Source organism: Onychostruthus taczanowskii, unplaced genomic scaffold (assembly GCF_017590055.1).
Source record: "Onychostruthus taczanowskii isolate IOZ18803 unplaced genomic scaffold, ASM1759005v1 scaffold35, whole genome shotgun sequence".
NCBI classification, from domain to species: Eukaryota; Metazoa; Chordata; class Aves; order Passeriformes; family Passeridae; genus Onychostruthus; species Onychostruthus taczanowskii.
Genome location: NW_024500905.1, coordinates 6550944 through 6571768, shown reverse-complemented (window position 1 = coordinate 6571768; position 20825 = coordinate 6550944). Strand labels below are relative to the sequence as shown.

General features: G+C 36.3%; 1 protein-coding gene across 1 annotated transcript in view; it reads right to left on the bottom strand.

Annotated features, from left to right (window-relative positions):
* Positions 1-2048: 2048 nt before the first annotated feature.
* Positions 2049-20825, bottom strand: part of LOC121339448 (exonuclease 3'-5' domain-containing protein 2-like) — a 43730-nt gene continuing 24953 nt past the window's right edge. The window contains exon 3 of the mRNA XM_041411220.1: positions 2049-2191. Coding sequence (XP_041267154.1) covers positions 2049-2191 — 143 coding nt within the window. The remainder of the gene's footprint in view (positions 2192-20825) is intronic.

Sequence of the window (20825 nt, the reverse complement as noted above, 5' to 3'; positions counted from 1 at the left end):
TGTAAGGGATCTCAGACAGGCTTCTCTGTCGAGAGCCTCTGCTTGAGCACACTTGAGTTTTACTAAGCAGGTGTTCATAATTCAGAATATATGTGCTGCTAGACAGGCCAGAGTGTCCCTTGCAATGAAAAGAAAGCCACAGCCCAAGCCCAGTCATGGGCTTTCCCACTTGCTGACAGGAAAGGAAACTCAACACTCCATGAATTTAATTCCTACTAAGATTTAAGGGAATTGTCACATTTTCCTTTGTGAGCATACTCAGTTCCCATTAGCCAAGTCATTGGAAATTGGCATTACTCATTTTTAAGGAGCTATTCATCATCTGCAGCCAGGATTATTTGGTTGGTTTCAAACCTTACAGTGTGTCTCTCCTTTCAGACTTCCCTTTGCTTGAGATCACTATGGTATGCACACTTCAGCTGTGCTGTTTCTAATGACTACCCAGTGACAAGGAAAGTTAAACCTCCTGGTGAAACTGAAGTGCTTTTAAGAACTTTACATTTTGGATTAAACAGTCCTAATTCTGCTATCAGAAGCTTTAATTCTGCTCTCTTCCCAGGTTCTTGCTGAATTGTGAGGTGATTTACATTTTTATTTCTCATGTTCATCCCTGTAAATGCATGAATATCTCTTTGTTTAATCTAGTCCTCTTTGCTTTACCATCACATCCATAATGATTGTGTCACGTGGAAAGGGAAGGCTCCCTCAGCCCTTTGTGTGGGGAGCTTTACTGGGCTCCTAGTGTTTAATATTTCTGTAAGCGTCCCAGGAAAGTCAAGACCCTTGTGCCCAACTAGACTGTCAGCATCCTGTTAGGGGGGTTCTCCACTAAGAAGTCCTGCTGGATAGGAGAGTGGTTCCACTGACTCAGGGAAACACACCACCAGTGTAAGGGAAACCCCTCAGCAGGTCTTCCTCTTCATTAGAGTGCTGCCTGCTGCTAGTGACTGCCAGTGTCTGCAAAGGACTCACACGAACAAGTTAAGGAATAAAACTCTTACTAATATAAAATTGTGACAGGTTAAGGTTCAAAGGTTGTCAGTGATAGTGTCTGACTGCAAAAATATACTTGAAAGAATACACAAACAAACAGTAATCCTCAGAAGAATATTCAGAGTGCATAGAGTAAGATTGTTACCCAATAGCTGGCCCTATGGAGAAGACAGGCTCAGCTCATCGACTGATCCCAGCGGTTACAATGGAGTCCTCCCTGACCTTTCACCATTCTTGGTTTATTTCATACTATATCTTTGTGCTTAGGTGGAGCTTGAGTGACTCTAGTCATGCATACCTTTGTTACTGATTGTGTGAAATTCTCTCACTTCACTTTTAAAGTCAAAATGAATGCAGAGCGCATGTCCAGTGAGGGGTGGTTGAACCTTGGAGGTGGGTAACTTTGGGATGGAGGTATGTGTTCATATTATTATTATTATTAGGTTTAATGAAGCAAGCTCATCTAAGAGGGATTTTGTTACAGTTGCTGGCTCAGCAGTCTGACATATTCCTTTTTCTTCCTGGTATGTGTACCAGGCAGAAAGTACCAAGTTCCCTTCCCTGCAAGGATTTCCACAGATCCTGGCTGCAGTGTCTCCCCACTGCTCCACCCTCCATTCCATCCCCCTTGGCAGGTGTGTGTGTGTGTATGTTTGTGGAGCACCCACTGGATTTACCCAATAATTTCTGTACTATCATAACTCCTGTTAAAATGTTAATAGAACTCTTCAGTCTTTTCTAATTGTATCCCAAATTACCTGTCCATTGGGTCCCCAGACATTTTGCCACAGACTGAGATAAGGACTCTGACTCTCCTCTAGTTCCATGGGCAGGTACACCTTCCACTAGTCCAGGTTGCTCAAAATTCCACCCAATGTGGCCTTCAACCCTTCCAGGGAGGGGGCATCCACAACATTTCTGGGCAAACTGTATCACCTGTCAGCCCCCTTTAGGCATTGGAATGTGTTGCAAGGTCTCCTTGAGATGTCCTCTTCTCCAGGCTGAACTCCAGCTCTCTCATCCTGTCTTCATTGAGAGGTTCTCCAGCCCTCTGGTCATCTTTGTGGCTCTACTCTGGACTCATTCCCATTAGTCCATGTCCTTCCTATGATGGGGAATGTGTCTTCTCTCTCTTTTAAGTCAGGTATGTAGCAGCCAATCTGGATTTCCTGCAGCATGACCATCACTGTCTTATCTTCTGAAATTAAGCAGATAAGAAAAAAAAAAAGGAGGCTTTACAGACTTTTTACCTCAGATCCGTCTGCTAAGTACACAGAGAAAAAAAAAAAAAAAGGAGGCTTTACAGACTTTTTACCTCAGATCCGTCTGCTAAGTACACAGAGATAAATAAAAAATAGAAAAGAATTTTCATTTCTAAACCAGTTATTTTATGAAAATATAATGCATAAAGGGAAGAGGGGACTCAAGATGAATACAAATAAGATATCTGGGAGAAAAAGTCTCTAAAAAGAGTGTTTGCCCACTGTTCTTGCCCACTGACCTACCCTTCATAGTGTCTTTGTTCCTCCCTGAGTAGGTAGTTAAGTGCCTTCAGAATCAGGATGAATGTGAGAAGTTATTCTATAAGAGTTTATAGGCTCCCAGTTCAAAACATCTTAAGTATATTTAGCAGTCTGAAAATATTTATTTTATATCTGTGAATATCTTAAGAAAACATGAAGCTTTACACATAATTTCTTAAATTGAAATTTACCACTTAAGCAGTACTCTATTATGTTTATCAATAGAAAGTATTATTTGAAAAATTCTACAAATTAGTAGTAAATTAATTTAATTCATTATTCTTAGTTCAAACCCTTCCTTCAGTGAGATATTTAGGCTGCAAATCAAGCTAAAAATTCAGACAGTAGAAACAATAGTACAGCAACTATAGAAAGAGTTAATCTAATCTAATCTAATCTAATCTAATTCAATCCAAATTCTAGGAAAATTACCCAATGAATATGGATTTTAAATGGATTTTTTTATTTTTAAATGTGACGCTTATAAACTCAGAAAAATTCTTATTTTTTTAGTTCATATCATATGTTTCCAGCAGTGCAGTTACTACATAACTTGTTGTTGCTCAGCATCTTTTTACTTTAGGAGAACATATGCTTTTTTTAAAGCTTAGATCAAATGAAAAGATTGAAAATGTGACCAGATTATAATGACTCAAATATTTTATTATTGGACAGAGGATATACAGGTGTTCTTGGAGTCCTTTGAGATGTTCTAAAAGATGCAAAAGAGTATTAATATGCCAGGAGGAGATTTCAGAAGTTTGGATTAGTGTATTGATGCTTGCAACACCTTTTGGCACCTTCCTTTTAATAAAGAAATTCTTGCACCATATGGCGGAATTTTTGAAAAGTGCCTAAGGAACTATTTCTGCTTCCCAGATTGATCTTGCTGATTATGATGGGACATCGTTGTCCATTTAGATGTAACAAGGGAGAAAAAAAAAAAAAAGCCTGTGGAGGAGGTTTTTCCATTTCTGTCCACAAATACGTTTGCCTATTAACCAAAATTTCAATAAAAATGAAATGTGATAAATAAATGCATGAAGACTAACCTCTTTTATCTGCTTTCCCTCTACCTCTTTTAACAACTGTGTTGTCACTATTATTTTGGTTAACACTGTGAAATTGCAGTTCCCCCAATATAGGAAATTAGAAGATTTTAGAAGGCTGTTCCTGGATTGAAACATTTGCTGCTTCATCTGCTTACTCATCCTCTTCCATTGTAAATTATCTCCTTCCACACACACACACACACTCTCACCACCCCCTGTCTAAGTTTGATAATGTTATCATTAGCAGGGAGGGGAACAAGATGGGGAAAACTGAGTAATTACCATCCTTTATTAAATTATGCTGCATTAATTAGTTGACTGGGTAGTTCAGGGATTGCGTCTTCTCATATCAGAATGGTGATTTTCAGTTCAAAATAACATCTGTTCCACAGCTTTGGAGCAGCAACAAAAATTAATAGTGTATGGATTATGTCACAAAAAGAGAGGTGCTGCATTCATCTGTCTCCCTGCCACTTGCATGTCAGACATAAGGAGCAGACATCACCTGCCACAATTTCTGCAGGACCACAGATGCTAAAATAAATTTTTCAATTGAGTTTGGTAGCAACTGTAATATTACTCATACATTTTAAGGGCAGGGGAGATTAATTTGGTTTCTAAAGATGGTTTGTTTCACTTTTTTGTGATGTCCAAGCTTATTTTGCTTGTTCTAATAGAGAAAAAGATGGCTTTGACTGACCCTAGTATCAATTTGCAATCCATCAAAACACAGACCACTTTTATTTCTGCTGGAAATAAATTGAAGTATAGGCCTTCTTGTTCTAAAAACATAGAATTCTTGTATATAAAAAATACCACCATGGATTTCCTCTTGGTCTTGTAGTTTCTAAGTCTGAATCTACAATTGGACATAATTGGTTCAAACGTGGCAAAGACCTGGAAGTGAATCAGTTTGCTTTGGTTTCACAATTTCAATAATTACCCAATAAAGCAGTAGGTGTTTAAAGTAGGTGAGAAAGCTCCTGATGCATTGAAAACAGAAGGATTTTTTTCTTCTAAAATACCAACATGGGAAAATGCCTTTCAGTCTCAAAGGGATTCTTAAAAACAGATTTTATTTTATTTAAATAAAAAAGGAAGTACTTTCAGCAATATTGTATCACTGTTTTAGGTAAAAAGCCAGAATCTCATTGACTATTACGACATGATTTTCTGTTCCCAAAAAACTGTAATGTATTCAGTATAACTATGCATATATATGGTGCATATATATATATATATATATATATATATATGCATTTAAAAGACAGGCTAAATAGTAGAAGATACTAATCTATGTTTATTGCAGAATAATATAATGGAAATTAATAAGAAAGAGGGACAAGAAACAGGAAGCAGAATGTACATCTTCCCCACAGATGACCTAAAGAACATGGTACCTCCCTCTCAGCCACCAGATTTTCCAGGAATGGCTCCTGCCCTCCAGGCACCAGAGGTGAACAAGACTATCTGGTTACTTAAGGAAAACATATGTAGGTTTTCCTGATTCATTCTGACTCCTTTAAAACTTTTAAACTCATTTAAGTTTTCCTGATTTATTCTGACTCCTACCTATAAAGGTAGTCTATGACCTTGTAGCTGCTCAAAATCAGTTTCTAAGAGGATTTTATTAAAAAAAAATGCAAATGACTCTCACTTCAGGTCCTGGTTTTCTAATGTTGGCAGCAGGATGCACAGTGGACAAAATGCTGAATGCAGTTTCCCCTCTAAACAGCTGGGCAAGGAAATGGCTTTAGCAACTTTGAAAGTAAAACATGTTTTGCTGTGCTTTGAAAGGTTTGTTCTTGTAAACAATTGAAAATTAACTCATAACTTCCTTTCTTACTATAGATTTTGAATATTTTAGATCAACAAGCTGCTTTGATGTTTTCTCAGCCTCCTCCTTGCCCATTCTCTGCCTCTAAAGAGAAATTTTAAATATTGGATACAGCTTATACGTCGTGTTAGTCCGGCTTGAGCTTGTTTCTTTCAGTTTATTTCACAGAAACAAAACCTCTGAGGAAACCTTCCAGCACTGCAGCTTCAAGGCACACACAAGTCCTCATTATTGTTGGAGGTCCCATCACCCCTCACACAACCCCTGTTAAGGAATATGAATGCTGCCTCTGGCTCTTCCTTTTACATGCTAGTCAGCTTTCCATTTAGCCAGGAAAAATAAAAAGAGTGAGAAATATGCAGAAATTCTGTAAGTTGTTTGCATTCCCCTGGAATATTTCTTTAGCTGAAGGGGATCAAATCAATGAAATATAATGAAACCATATGCTCATTATTTCAAAATAGAGCAGCTGCTTCAGGGAGTATTGAGAAGATTTATTAATTCTACTGGCACTGCTCATTAAATCTAGGTATCTACATACCTGTCTTCCTCAACAAAACTCCTCAATAGAAAAATCACCCCTGTGGAGTTCAAACTGATGTTCACCTTGGCATTCTTCCCTGTATCCTTCCAGGGCAGAGAAGACAATATGCTGAGCTGATGCTGCTGGAGAAGTGGAAAAATCATCTGTGTGGAAAAAGCTATCTAGCATGGATACAGCTTGGAAGTCCTGTAAGAGGAATGTGTGTTGGCAAAGACTGATTTTACCTGCTATGGACCATATGTGCATTTAATTGAGTTTGCAAGTTTCCGGGCAGAGTGCCAAACAGACAGTCTACCATCTGATTACTGTGATGAAGTTTTCCCCCTCTTGTTCTGTCACTGGCTTTGGGTTCATACAGACTTCAAAAAGTAAAAAAAATCTGCCCTTCTCTGAGACTGATACTGAGTTATGTGTAAGTCATTAAAAAAACAATACAGAAATACAAAATATTGGATTAATTTAGAGGTCTAAACTTTAACTGTAATACTGAATCTTGATTTTAAAAAATGAATTTACATGTGTGCCCCTCCAGAAGTATTATCTTAGTCAAAACTGCCCCCATGGTTTTCTCTTCTAAGGACAGGGAAGTAATTGAAGTGACTCATTCCCAGTTATAACATCCAGGAGCTGGAATGGGCTCAAGGAAAGAGAATTTACTGAGAGCCACTACAAAACCAAAGCAGTCTGAAGGGCTGTATTTGAACAGATGCTGCCAGCTGATTCCCAAACCTTAATATGGCCTGGGAAAACCTCTTTCCAGGCACTACATCAGTCTGCACTGTTGAACACCGAGGTCAGCAGCCCATGGCAGAGCTGGATTTTCTCTGTTAGCAGTTTCTCTGTTAGCCAAGCCTCGATGCTTGGCTCCTCATGGAGGTCTCCAGAGCCTGTCAGTTTGAATTATTCTTGTGGCATTTCCCCTTCTGGTCAGTGCAGACCTGCTGAACCTCATGGCAAGATCTGGACAAACTAATCAATCTTGTGAAGGCTACTCAAAATCCTTCATGACTAAAACAATAAGTTCCCCATAAGTGAAGTGGCATGGTATCTTCCAGGGGACAACCATACAATTCTGCAACAAACTTGACTTGAGGGTTTAATTATTCATAATAAAGCTAATATAAGGACTGATATTCTTTGTACAGTGATAGTCACATTCTCAAAATTTAGGTGGGTGTTCATAAAAGTTTTCCAGGAGGTCCTTAGAGTAGGGTAACTCAAGAATTCTCAAATGAAGTGCAAGGTGATCACCATGCTAGTCATTTTCAGTGTTGCATTCAGTCTCCAAGGAGTGCTCTCTTTTATTCAAAAGGTGTAAATTTGGCTATTTGGATGGCTACAAAGTCTGAAGTTTGCTGAAAATATGATTCCTCATTGATGGATAGAATTTCAACCATAATCAAAATTTCCTGACAATGCTAGAAATGAAATAGTAGTAAGAGATGTTAGGCTCAGACTATGAAGTAGTCTGAAGAAACTAGTGAGCAGCAAACCATGAACAATGACCAGAGCTCAGATTTTACAAAAGACATATTTTGCATCTCAGAAAACAGAGAAAATAGAGAGCCAGTGCACCATACCAAGTGTCAAAGGTAACCACAAAGCTGCATTATCCTGTAGTTAAGTTGCTACGGTCCTGAAGTTAAGTTGTGCATCCCTGCAAACCTCTTCCCAGCAAAAGAATTGTACAAGAGAATTTTGAAGCTGAGAATTTCTCCTTGACTGCTTTCATACTACCCCCAGTGCTATGTGAAACAGTCACTCAAAGCATCTTTGCTGTCTGTTATAACAATAATAAGAACCATTGCAATAAATAGCCTTGCTACTTGCAGCTACAAGGACAATTTCAGGAACACAAAAAATCTAAAATAGTCTAAAATTTTTTGCCTTCTTGTTTTTTTTAATTAGGTTATCATTAGGTATTTTTTTCTGCGATCACAAGGGAGTCATGACTTTAAAAAATGGGACAGCCCTGTGTTTGTAGTGAACATGAGTAAATTTAATGTGGTTATGAAAAGAAAAATGCAGTTTTGAAGAGAAACGGTAGTGTGGCTACATTTCATTAAGCTCTCTCACCAGGCATTAATTATTCTCTGGCAGCTATATGGGGAGGGCACAAATGCAGTCACACTTTCTTGCTTCTTAAATAAAATAAGTATATTCACAACAAATTGGATTTTTTTTTCACAGACATTTCTACTAGGTGTGGTTTCTATAGCACTATTTGAGATGGTTGAAAAGCTTATGAACCTTTATACAGCCATGATTAAATGTAATTTTAACTATAAGTGATGTTCAAATAGATTTCTGCTCTAAAAGAAAAAAAAATATAATTTTTTTTCTCCTCTAATTTTTATGACAGAAATAATCTGCAGTACAATTGCAATTCAGGTTAGTCTTTGACATAGACTTGTCATAGTTTTTCCTATTAATTAGCACAGTAACTGAGGAATTTTTCCAGTTTGCTGTAATTTATGTTGGAAGTATTGAATAATTCTTAAAACACCTTCCCCCACCCCTCCCTCCTTCCCAGGCTGTATCTCTTCCTCCCAGAGGCACAGAGAGAAGGGGATGGGGGTTGTCTCAGCCAGCTTAGTATGAAAGGCTTTTCCTTCGAACACCATATCTCATATAACATGGGTTACTTTGAGAAAAATATACATAGAAAATAAACAGAATCTCAGAAAATACAGATGATGTAAGCTGGAATGTGTTCTGAACAACTCTTTCACTATATATATATATATATATATATATATATATATATATATATATATATAAAACCATATTATCTTTCAATGCTTTAGGTGCTTTGGACATTGAATTTATGAAATAAACATGTCAGTGGCATGGAACAATGTACCAGGGAATGGATCAATAAAGAAGAAAAATAAGAAAACTTCAGTTTTTATCAAACCTCTTTTAGGTTTTAGTAGTTGTTGCCTTTGAAGAACTGATTAAGTTTTAAGCTATTTATTTTATGAAATATTATATAATCCTAGTGCATAATAGTGTCAAAATGGAGAAAATAAGTGGTGCATATGTGAAGGAAAGTAGATTTCTCTTTTCTTCACTTCTGCTCTTTCACTGCTCTTTCTCTATTGCAATGAAAATGTTAGACAGTTTTAACAGTGTTTTCATGGTCTATTCATAACTTAGCAACGACATTTGTTTAGGAGTCTATAGATATTTTTAATATGCATACTTTGAATTTTATACTAGGAGTTGAATAACAAGGCAACATATGGTCAGGAGTTTTATGAGTCTTTAGGCTGCTAACTCTTAAAATTGCATACAGAATTAAATTGTACACAGAAAATCTTACTAAACAGTTGAAATGTGCAGGCAATGAGTATCTGTAATGTCCTTTGATATAGAACAGAATGGCAAAAGAGAAACTATAAACTAGCCTTTAAGTTGTTTATAGATTTTTAGAGGCAGATTTATTTGTAATCTTCATTCAAACGGAATTGAAAAATCAATTAGCTACTAGCGGTCCTACCCCACTGCATAATCTTTAGGATTTTTTGGTATTGTTTCAATTTTTTTTTTTCTTTTTTCTTTTTTGACTTGGAAATACTCAGAGCAGTGTATTACATCAGGATCCAAGAATTCTGGGTACTGCTGCAGACTGTGTGGTCTGGGCCGAATAGTTTAAATTTTTTTCCCTATAAAACAAGACAACAGTACTTTTTTACTGGAGTGATGCTGTGAGCTGATTTTACTCTACAGTAATGAGGGATAACATTGATTCTTTAGTGGTGAAAAATGTTTCCTTGGAGTATCTTAATTCTGTAAGACACACGTTTCTTCATAAGCAGATATTAAATACTTCAAGAATGTTAAGTATAAAATATTTATAGATTTTTTTTCTTGTAGAGGCTGCATTTGCCACAATGTTATTGCCATTTTTATTCTGATTATTAATTCTGTCAACTCAGTTTCTACTATGAACATTTATCAATTTTAAGAGAAAATCATCCCATTAATTGACTGCACAATTTGTACCCAATACTTCTGTTTAAAAGGTGTTTTGACCTTTCATCTGTCTGCAGTAAATGCATTGTTTGTTTCTGTGCTGTGGTTTGTTGCTGAAGAAAATTGTTAATAGCAACTATAATTTAAAATGCTTAGTTGAATGAAAACCAAACTAATTTTCATCCTAAAGGCTAGACTAGTTATAGTCTTTGGTTTCTTTTCAAGCCTTTTTAGATCAAGAAGGAAAATGGAGAGGGCTGAGTTTTGCTAATGAATATTTACACAGCTAGGAAAATGGTCTCCATTGAAGGGAGCCAGAAGCTGTAAAACAACAATACTGTTGCTCTGTAGTAACAAGTGCTGCTAACTTAGAACAGCTGCAGCCACTTTGAAACAGTAAAACTACTTATAAACAGGGCATCTTGGCCTTCAAATCCACATTTCATTTCAGCTCATAACTGTTTCTTAGACCACTTATTTCCTTTTGTGCAGCTGACACAAGCAGTGCCATAATCTAATTCCTTCCCTTGATTGTTTTTATTTTTTTCCATGATCTGTTCTTCCTTCCATGTCTTTGTATCATCATCACTCACATCAGCTAGCTGCTTCCCTGGCACAACTCCTGGAACACATCCTTTAGATGTCAGCATCTCTCATCAGCTTTATGAAAAAATAAACTGGCTGGGTACTTTTTCACTTTTTTTGTAATTTCACTATAGTATGCAGTAGAGCAAAAAGATAAAAAAACCACTTATATACACACTTTTCAGATACAGAATTTTAAGGATCATCTTTTGCATTGAGAAAAATCTTATTAAGGCAAAAAAAATGGTGTGTATTTTATTAGAAAACAGTTTCCAAACAAGTTTTCGAGGCAGATCACAGCAGAGGACTTATTAAGGATTACCTTTTACTGTTTAATTGAATGTTACAGTTTGCATAAAACAACTGTGACACAACACACAATCATTACCCTCTTATAGAAGGGAATCATGTGAGATATGAAGTTGTACTAACCAAAATTTTTTAAGTGCAATAGTAGATTTTCCCAATATATTAACTTTTAAAGTATCACTAAATATAGCTGACTAAGAACTATTCCACTTAATTCATTGAACTGACAAACTTTTCTTGCATGGATTGAGAGTGAGTGAATCAAACACTGCATGAATTGAACAATCGGGCAGTATACCACAGGATGATCACAGAATAAAAGACAAAATAATTCCTTGCTTTAAAAAATACTAACTTGAGAGAAAAGTTCAAGAACATTTCTATTTCCATATTGTTCAAACTCAAGAATTATCTGAGTACAATAACTTGATCAGCGAAATTTTTATTAGGCCACAAAAGGCACGGATGTCGTAACTATTTTCATGCCTATTTTCACATGGGTTCTACACCACAGGAAAGCCACAGTGTGTGTACAGTATGGAGAGCAGGCAGCGAGCAGGAGCAATGCTGTATTGAATGCATCAGGTCAATGAAAGATGGTGGCAACTCTTGCACAGACAGTGGTGCCTCACAGTGTGTTGCCTTGTCCTGGTCTTCTGATCACTTCAGTCAGGGAATATTTCGGCAGGCACAGAAACTGTCTTCCAGCCCATCTATCTGGAATTCCTTCCCAAGCAGAGAGTGAGGAAGAAAGGCAAGAGTGCGGAGCATGTGAATGTCACGTTCACTCCTGGAGTCACAGTTTAGGTACATTCCTGTATCTGACTGTAAGATATTGCTAGATCTAAAATTAAGGTGGAAGATTCTAAAGAATTTTATGGAAAGAGGAAAAAAAAAAAACATTCTGAGAAAGGAAAGTCAAACTACTTAGTTTCACTTTCTGTCATGAATCATTTGTATGAATTCATGCAGAAAATATACTTTTGATTTTATAAACCCAGCACCATTTCCTGTGATTCAGTTAGCTTTGTATCATGATAGAGCAGAGGGAAAAAGGACTAACCCTTGTTGCATTTTATCTGTTATGCATATAGGAAGAACTACACAAATGCCAGAGCTATCTGCAATTGCAAAAGTCACATGGGAGCTGGAGCTGTTGAGGGAGAGCCAAAGGATGGTACAGTGAAAAACCAAAAGAATTGAAGAGGAGAATGAAATAGGATACTTAGCACAGTCCTTTCTTCTGTCTTTTTCAGGAAGAAAATTGTCAACATAAATCACACTATTGGGCTTCTTATTTATTTCCTTGAGTTGTTTACATTATTCAAATATATTATGCAAGAAAAAAAGGAAAAACAGAAAATTACAATGTGAGAATATATTCTAGCTTAATTTTCTCCAGGAAAAAAAAAAAAAAAAAAAAAAAAAAAAAGTCGAGGTTTTTCTAACTAAAACCAGCTTGGAAATTGTCCTGGTTTAGGACCCCACGACAGAAATTAAAGCAACACATGGTAAATAGATAAATACAGAATTTGGAGATTAATTTGAAAGGTGCACTGGTATTCTGAAACAAAATTTTACTGGAGATCCAACAATGGACTCCTACAATCACCTTTCCAAAAACAAGTGCCACATGCTCTATGTTGTGCTAACAATTAAAGCTTAGTCATAAAAAAAAAAATTAAAATTATCATTTTTTAGGGTAAGGCAACAAGATGAGCTCTAAACTGATTAGGAATATTACATTTCAAAATTCTGAAGACTGGAAAAGGCCTAGAAAAAGGAAATTAGGATTTTAAAACAATGATCATGACTAATAAATAAAATGGATCTTTGTGTCCTCTTTGAAACCCTTCAAAAACTGTGGCAATTTTTAAAAATTATTTCCTGTGCAGTAAATTATGAACTCTAGTATAAATTTTCTGCATTAAGGAGAATTCATCAAAGTGTTTACACTGACTATTTATATGGCTTACCCTAAAACTTCTAAAGGTCTTCTGTGAGCTTTAGCCCTGAACCCGTGGAATAGATTCATTCACAGAACTAGATATACAGACTGTATTTCATCTATTCTGCAACTGATAAGGAGGTGAAACACACTTGGTACTTTCTGGGCTGGCAACGGGAAGCAGGAACGGGACAGAGTCTGATCATAATCAGCCACTGTGCCAGCAAAGTATGAGCATTGCAGAAGTAGCATCTGCTTCTGTTTTATTATGCTGAACCTTATTGTCTCACCATTAGGCTTGATAAATTCTTGTTGGTTACCTTAGCTATGAGGTGGATTTATCCAGAAATCAGGGGAAAACAAATGGCCAATAGTTCAAATAAGGTATCCAGAAAAACAAATTATAATTGCATCAAGGGAACATATTTCCATGTATCTGGAGTGGAGCCCAGTTGAAAGCAAACAGAAGCAGAGTAATTCTGCAGTGAATGACTCATTGGCACAGAAGGGACCTACCAAACATTTGTCAAACTGATGCTGAGAAGAGGAAATTAAAAGAGAAAGGCAAGCAGAAGAGATACACTGGTAGAGACACTGAAATAATTTGTGGGACTATTCTACCTTAATACAAGAGACAGTGAAAGCTATATCTGATGAGTTAAATGACCTGTACTTTTCTTTCTGGGTTGCTGCTTTTAGGCACCAGTTTGTTAGGGCCTTATGCATGGATGGGCTTCTCTGGTGGATAGGGCCCACAGTAGCACAAAGTGTGACTTGTTTTCAAGGGCAAGAATTTGTGCCATATTTCCAGGTGGGAGCCAAGAGCCAAGTCAGGTGATGAAAAACACAGCAGGTGTGCCTTTCTGTATTCATTGTTGCACAGCTGCTAAAGCTTGATGGAAAACCTGCTCAGTAGTATTTGCCATTTTAAAACTGACCAGATGAAGACAGCAGGAAAGCCTACAACGTTTGCTTCACCACCCATACAGTGCCAGCCACATTTACCACTTTCTTTCTCTATGAGAAAGGCTGTTAAAAACTCATTTGAAGGATGATGATGCCTTTGTAAAAGTAAAATTTATATTTCTCAGATTCTATTAAATAGAATTAGTTGGTTTCATTGTATTAATTTTGTAAGGAGAATTTGAAAACATGTGGATTACATTTTTACATTGATTGGGATTACATCAAAGATCATACAAGGCGATTAAGAAAAGCTGCAGTCAAAGGAAGGGTCTCTGTCAGTATGGAGAATATTCCTGTCAGACCCTAGCTATCAAAAATTAATAAAGGAACACAGGCTTTGATGGATGTAAAAAGTGTGAGTGGATATAATTCTGTAACTATGCTGTGAAATAGCTCTCTGTGGACACAATGATACAATTAAAAAATTCTGTTCCCTTTTCAGACTAAATAAGATGGTTTTCTCTCTTTGTTTTCTCTATTTTGCCAACTGGTTACAATTGTCTTCACCATCCTCTCTTTGTGTGCTTGTTTGAAAGCCAATTAAGGCTTTTATTCTGAAGTATTTACATAACCAATATCCTTGAATATGATTATACAGTCATCTTTCATAGTTTATTTTTTTTTAGTGCATGAAATACTTAGAATAACTTAACTATTGTTTAGGATGCCTATAATGGTGACAAATGAGCTAACCAAATTATCCTTCCTACTACACCTTGCAAATTAAGTATAATATGTAGAATTACACTGTAATAGAAACAAGATCTGTATTCACATGCAAAAGCAAAAATGGCTTTATGCTCCTGTGAATGTACTCACTATAGACATTCTAATAATAAAGAACTTAATTTGAATAGTTGGAATAATTGAGAGTATGAACATCCCACACTGGAATGTGAAAAATATATTTGTAACAAAGTATTAATTTCCAGTGAAATAAACTATATGAAATTCACCTGAGTTAAGATCCAAGTCTGAGCAGTTTCAATTGTTGGAGCTCGCTTCAAATTATAAAGTCTTACACAGAAGACACTCAGCTAGCAAGTCAATACAGTTTTCAAGTGGAGAGAAATAAAAAGTAGAATGTCAGAAATCAACATTCTGCGACTTGACATATGTATACATATGTCAATTACGTATATTACACAGAGAACCACATTTACAAGGCTAAAATTGTCATTATCCAAAATTAGAAAACAAGACCCATATTCTAAGTCTGAATTTTTAATGCTTTTTAAAGACTCAAAATTAAGTATGATAAGTAAATAATCTTTTATTTGGACACTAATCAATTTTATATATATTTTTAGCTGTCTTAAAGATTCAGGATTAAGTACAATATTTGTAATTTTTTTCCCTTTGGACATGAAATTATTTTATATTATTCTTTAGCTGTCTGAAAGAAGTCATACACTGAAAAACAACACCCAAAAATATTTTTGTGTAGACAAACAGATAAAACCTAGACCACGTTTATTATTTTGCTTTATTGTAATTTTAACAAGCCACACACATTGTTTCTATTAGTTAAAAAAAAAAAAAAGAGAAAAGGAAAATCAGGGCATTGTGTCAGTTTCTAAACATTCCTTATGAGAAAAATACGCAAAGGAAAAATGCCAGGTTGAAGATGTGATTTGGAGTCCCACATTAGGCATTTATTCTCCCCAGCAGACCCCAAAGGGACTCCTGGTGCCTGAGGAAAAAGTTTAAAACAGACATACAGTGCAGGGGACCCAGCAGCATGCAATATTCAGCAGCTGCCACTGAGCACTGCTCTACAAGAAAGTCAAAGACAAGTCATTGACCCTCATTGTCTTCCTCAAATACATGGAAAATTTCTTGTTATCCAGGGGGTAAAAGCACAGCCTTTCATCAAGGGCAGTGGGCGTCTCACATTTTCAGCCTGGTTTTTAGAGAGTTAGACTTCTGCCTGCTGTGGCTTTTACACCAACGCTCGTTGTCTGGTGGTTGTTTTGTGGTGTTCATTCCCTCCTCCACCTGCTGCCAGGGTGTGCTGCCTTGGAAAAACAGACACATAGGGAAAAGAGCAGAAGGAGGAAGATCATGATTTTTAGCCTCATGCTTCCTCTTCTGGGGTAGGGTGATATTTTTCAGTATTTTGCTTTCAATTAAAAAAAAAAAAAACAAAAAAAAAAAAAAAAAAAGTAGTTTCCTGTGAAACAGGGCAATTCACAATGAGGACAAAAAAGGAATGTGAATTCAGATAGTCTGGCCAAATGCATATCCCTCCATCTGTGCAGTGTCCTCTCATGCCATTTTAAAAAGGCAGATTGCGATAGGAAAAAAAGAAATAATTTTAAGCTAAAAGAGGAGAGATTTGGATTAAATATTAGGAAAAAAATCTTTACTATAAGGGTGGTGAGGAAATGGAAGAGATTAAACACAGAAGCTGAGGATGATATTTAAGGTCCTTTCCAACTCAGTTGATTCTATTATTCTATTTTGAAGTGCATAAGACATGTCCTGGGAAGAGCTACTAGATTAAAGCCCACTAGGTAAGACTGTGGAAAACCCTAAATGGTTGGATAACTTGCTGATAATTCCCTAATACTTCAAAGTCCTGCATGTGAAAAGAAAATCTTTCATGGACCTGTGACACCTCCAAGGTTAAGCAGAAGTTGACCACAATTTTTCATTTCTGTGGTTTTTATTTTAGGGACCTGGTCTTAGTTAAATCTGCTTTAGCTACTAAATCCTATCAAAAAGTTTATTACAAGCTACAAGGACTGTCAGAAAACAAGGACAAAATCGAGAGTATTGGTCCAATGACAGACATATTTACAGTTTGGACTGACCTCATATGTATGTAGGTTTAAAAATATTCAAGTTATTATAGCAGAGTATAAAGCTGTACTAAAACAGGCTGACCTCACTGTAGTTCTCAAGGTGAAACAAAAAATGAAATTGCCAACAAACATATTAGAGTTAGTGATTAAGTGGCTCTTTATACACACTTGGGAACACTGGGAGAGACAGTTCTGATGGAAAAGACATGATTACTTCCTATTACTCTGCACTGTCCCATTACAGAAGTCTGATACCAGATTTCCGTGGAAAAATAATCACCATAAATATGTGAAGTGTATATTATGCAACCGTCATAAGTATCAAAGTTGCAATGAAACTGAATTACATATAAAAAAATTATACATGGAATGTCCCTTTGAAACTTCCTTCATTTATGTTGTAGATGTAAGAGTCTTCAGAGCTCAGGAATTCAAAAGGAAGATCTACTGAAAGGGGGAAAGATATCCTTGTGTGAGGCTTTTAAAAATTAAATTAATTGCATTTTATCATGTTTTAGGATAACAAAACAGGCTGCACACTCTTTATCACAGGGGGTTAAAAATTTTGACATCAGGACAGGTATGGAGAAGGTCTCTTTTCTTACTATCTTTACTGTTGGGATTGTGAAAAGATGGGCTTCAAATTATACGTGAAACAGGGGAACCCTACAGGGGAACCTGTTACATTTCTGTACTCACTGCCTGCATGAGTTGAAAATACATGGGTATGTAGATGCAGTCAGTTCATAGAGTCAGGGAGTAATATTTTGTAAATCACTATGATATGTTGGGACATTAAAGGGATCATTAGGAGAAATAAATATTTGAGGACTGAAAAGTATGTCCAGAGTTCTGGCACTCATAAGACAAATAAGGAAAGGAAAGAATGTGCGACCATGAATTTTACAACTACAGTCTGTGCGACTATCATTTAGCAAACATTCATTACCATTATTAATAACGTGACATAAATGGGAAGCAGCAGACTTAATCCGTATCTTTGACAGATATCTGAAACAGCAGATGGCACTTTAAGTGGGTTGGGGGGAATACCCAGCAGACACCAACACTGCCTGGCCATAGATCTGGCATTTATATAAATAAGTGAGACAAAATCTGGACCTAGTAAAGGCCTCACATGTATACACTTGTGTACAATTATTTTTGTGTCTGCTAGGCAGATCGTAATTCTGGCTATGACATTCTTTTCCTCTCATCTGGGAAATGTTCCAGCCATGTTCAAACTGGGTCTGTGGCAACATAGCCACATAAAATCCTGCTTGGGAACAGATTACTGTAGGAGATTGTCATGAGTCCTGCCTAAATGCGTGCTCCCTGGGACACCAAGGGACGATGTAGTCCTTGCTTGTGTCTTGAAGTAAACAATATATACCTGCAATATATCACATTAAACCAATATGACTTCTTGTGTGGTATGTGTTGTATTGTCCTTAAACAAGCATTTTTTCACAGCACTTGGATGGATGCAGGTGTACTCTCCAGTTGTCTGTAAGCTGTCATCCATACAATGCAAACCATATAACTCTAAATTTTTTCTACCTCACATAAGACCTTATTTTACTCTGTGTCTTTTAAGAGAAAGAAAATTAAGAAAATTGTGTGATCCTTTCTACTGGTTGTATGATCTCATATATTGCTGAAGACCAGAAGACATGAAAATAAGCCATTCTTTTTTCTTAGTCAGGCACATTCAGATGAACATACCTAAGTTATTTGTATGAATGATGTTCCACTTTGGAGAAAAGGTTATACTAATAATAACTTTGCAAAATACAGACAGTTCTGAATCCCCAGGACCTCATTTTCATCTCTTGGGAAAGAACTATTTCGTGACTTACTTGGATTGTATGTGCTAAAAAACCTTCTACAATATGAAAATTTCATAGATACATAACATAAATAGATACAGTTATATCATAACATATAATTTTGATGACATGCTGCTTGTCATAGAAAAAAAATATGTCAAAGCATGCTTGAAGCAATTCTCCTATATAATTGAATTTCACGTAATTTTGCGTGCATGCAGCTGTCAAATTTCTAACTGATTTTATAAACACATTTAAAAACCAAACTTCAGAACTAATGCTAACTTTGTGCAAGGCAGTGATGCCTATTCCAGGGTAGTAAGAACTAGAGCTTATTTAAAAATGACTTTGTGATATTCTTATCTTGGAAAACAATTGTTTCTTTCCTTTTTTCCCCCACTGTAATCCAGGATCATGCAAATATACAACCAACTGTTCTTTGGGTTTTTTTAAGGCTAAAGATATCAGCATTATAGAAATTAGATTAATGATATCTATATTTGAATTCATAGTATTCTCCTGACATTCAGTTCCAGGTCTACAAATTCTTAAATTTTTGTAGCCTGGTCATGGTTAACTTTCCTCTTTGTGGCCACAAGAACAAAGATAACTTTGAAAACTTATGTAGCATTTTGAAAACAAATTTTCTTTGGGGTCCTGCTATTAGACGCACAGTATGAAGTTACTTCACGCTAAGATAAATTTGGGTAGCAAGTTGTGATGTAGGATTTTCCCTTGCTACTAAGAAGACAGTGAAAAAAAATCCATAGGCATTATTCTTCAATAGAACAAGAACTTATTTTCTTCAAGAAACCATTTTATAAGCTAACCTTCTGGACAACAGCATAACTTTTGGTGATAGAAAAGCACTAATTTCTATCTTTCACTTTTCTGAAGAATGTTCTTCTCTGTTAATTCTTCTTCACCATTACAGTGTTTTAGGAGGGTCAGCAAGTGGCCAAATATATTTGTATTTTAAATCCCTCTACAAATAGCATAACTCATTGCCTCTACTTTTCTGAATGTGATTCATTATAAGTAGAAGCACAGTAAAAGCAGCTGAATTCAGTGATAGCTACAGATCCTTTCTTGGCACACAAGTCATGATGTGTGTAAACACTGCCAAATGACCAGTGTTCAGAAGGAAGAGAAGATAAACCTGAATAATGGCCCCAGTTATTTAATCTTTGTAGGCGAGAATTAGTCATGTACAGTTCTGATCTTTCTCCAGTACTGTGAGGCTTTGGGAAGAATTTCTGTAAGAGCAATGCATGATACTTAACATTTTCATGGGTTAGTGTGAAATAATATTACAAAGAAAAGAGAAGCTGAAGGACAATGAGAAGAGCTTAAGCTTGGAAATTATACAACTGATTCACAAACTTTCTCAATGGAAAACTTGAAGTAGTACAGTATTTAATATTCAGGTTAATTTATCACATAAAATTATTTTAGTGTTGTATATGAAACAGGTTCTATTTTTTTTCCTGATTTGTTTAATGCTACACAAGAAAAAGGTACTTCTCCACCCACTTCTGCTGGCAGCTTTTAGGGCATGTAGTGGTGAGGAGATAAAATACTCTTAGGATAGAAATCAATTTCCAACCCTTACTCATTGGAAGAGTACACTGAATGCTGAATGTTTCAGAAAGAGACTTCTAGGAAAAGAGAACAAGCTAAAATATTAGTTGCTGAACAGTCACAAAATGTACTAGACTGAAAAAGAAAAAAACATTCAGAAGAGATATGAGTCTTAATAACTATCCCTAAGAACTGGATCTCCCTTGCAGGGCTCTGAATTGTAAGTCGTCTTCAGGGACTACACCCATCGTTCTCTGGATGGGAAGGAAAGTCTTATTCCAGTACCTCAGAGGTCAGAGCTACCATGCAGCACAGAAGAGATGCATTGACAAATCTCAAAGTTACCACAAAACTCAGGAAGGATCAAGAAGGGCAAGAGTCTAAGACTGATGCAGCCCCCAAGTCAGAGACCAGAATGGGTAAAAGCCTCAGGGGAGATTTGCCAGGGTACTGTCAGTACCTTGGTGCACTCAGGACCCTGACACAGAAATTTCTGATACCTAATATAGAGAGCAAATAACTGTCAGTTAGGCTAAGATCCTTCAATAATCTCAAATGTTTTGGAAAGATACTGTATATTGTAAGATATTCAAATTTATTTTAAAATAATCAGCCTTGTAAAAAGATATATCTTAAATGACCCAATCATTACATAGAATTAAAACAACAGTTAGTGGCATTGAAGACATGTACAGTGTGTCAGGTTTCAATTAATGAACAGAAAAGGAAGATGACCAAGTTTTGGCATTAGAACACACACCTCTATCATGGGGAGTTATAATGTATTGGACAGCAGGCTTGGGAAGAGCTGAATTAGTCTGATTAGTAGATCCTTCATGGAAGAAGTGCTGTATTGAAAGGACTGTGACAGAT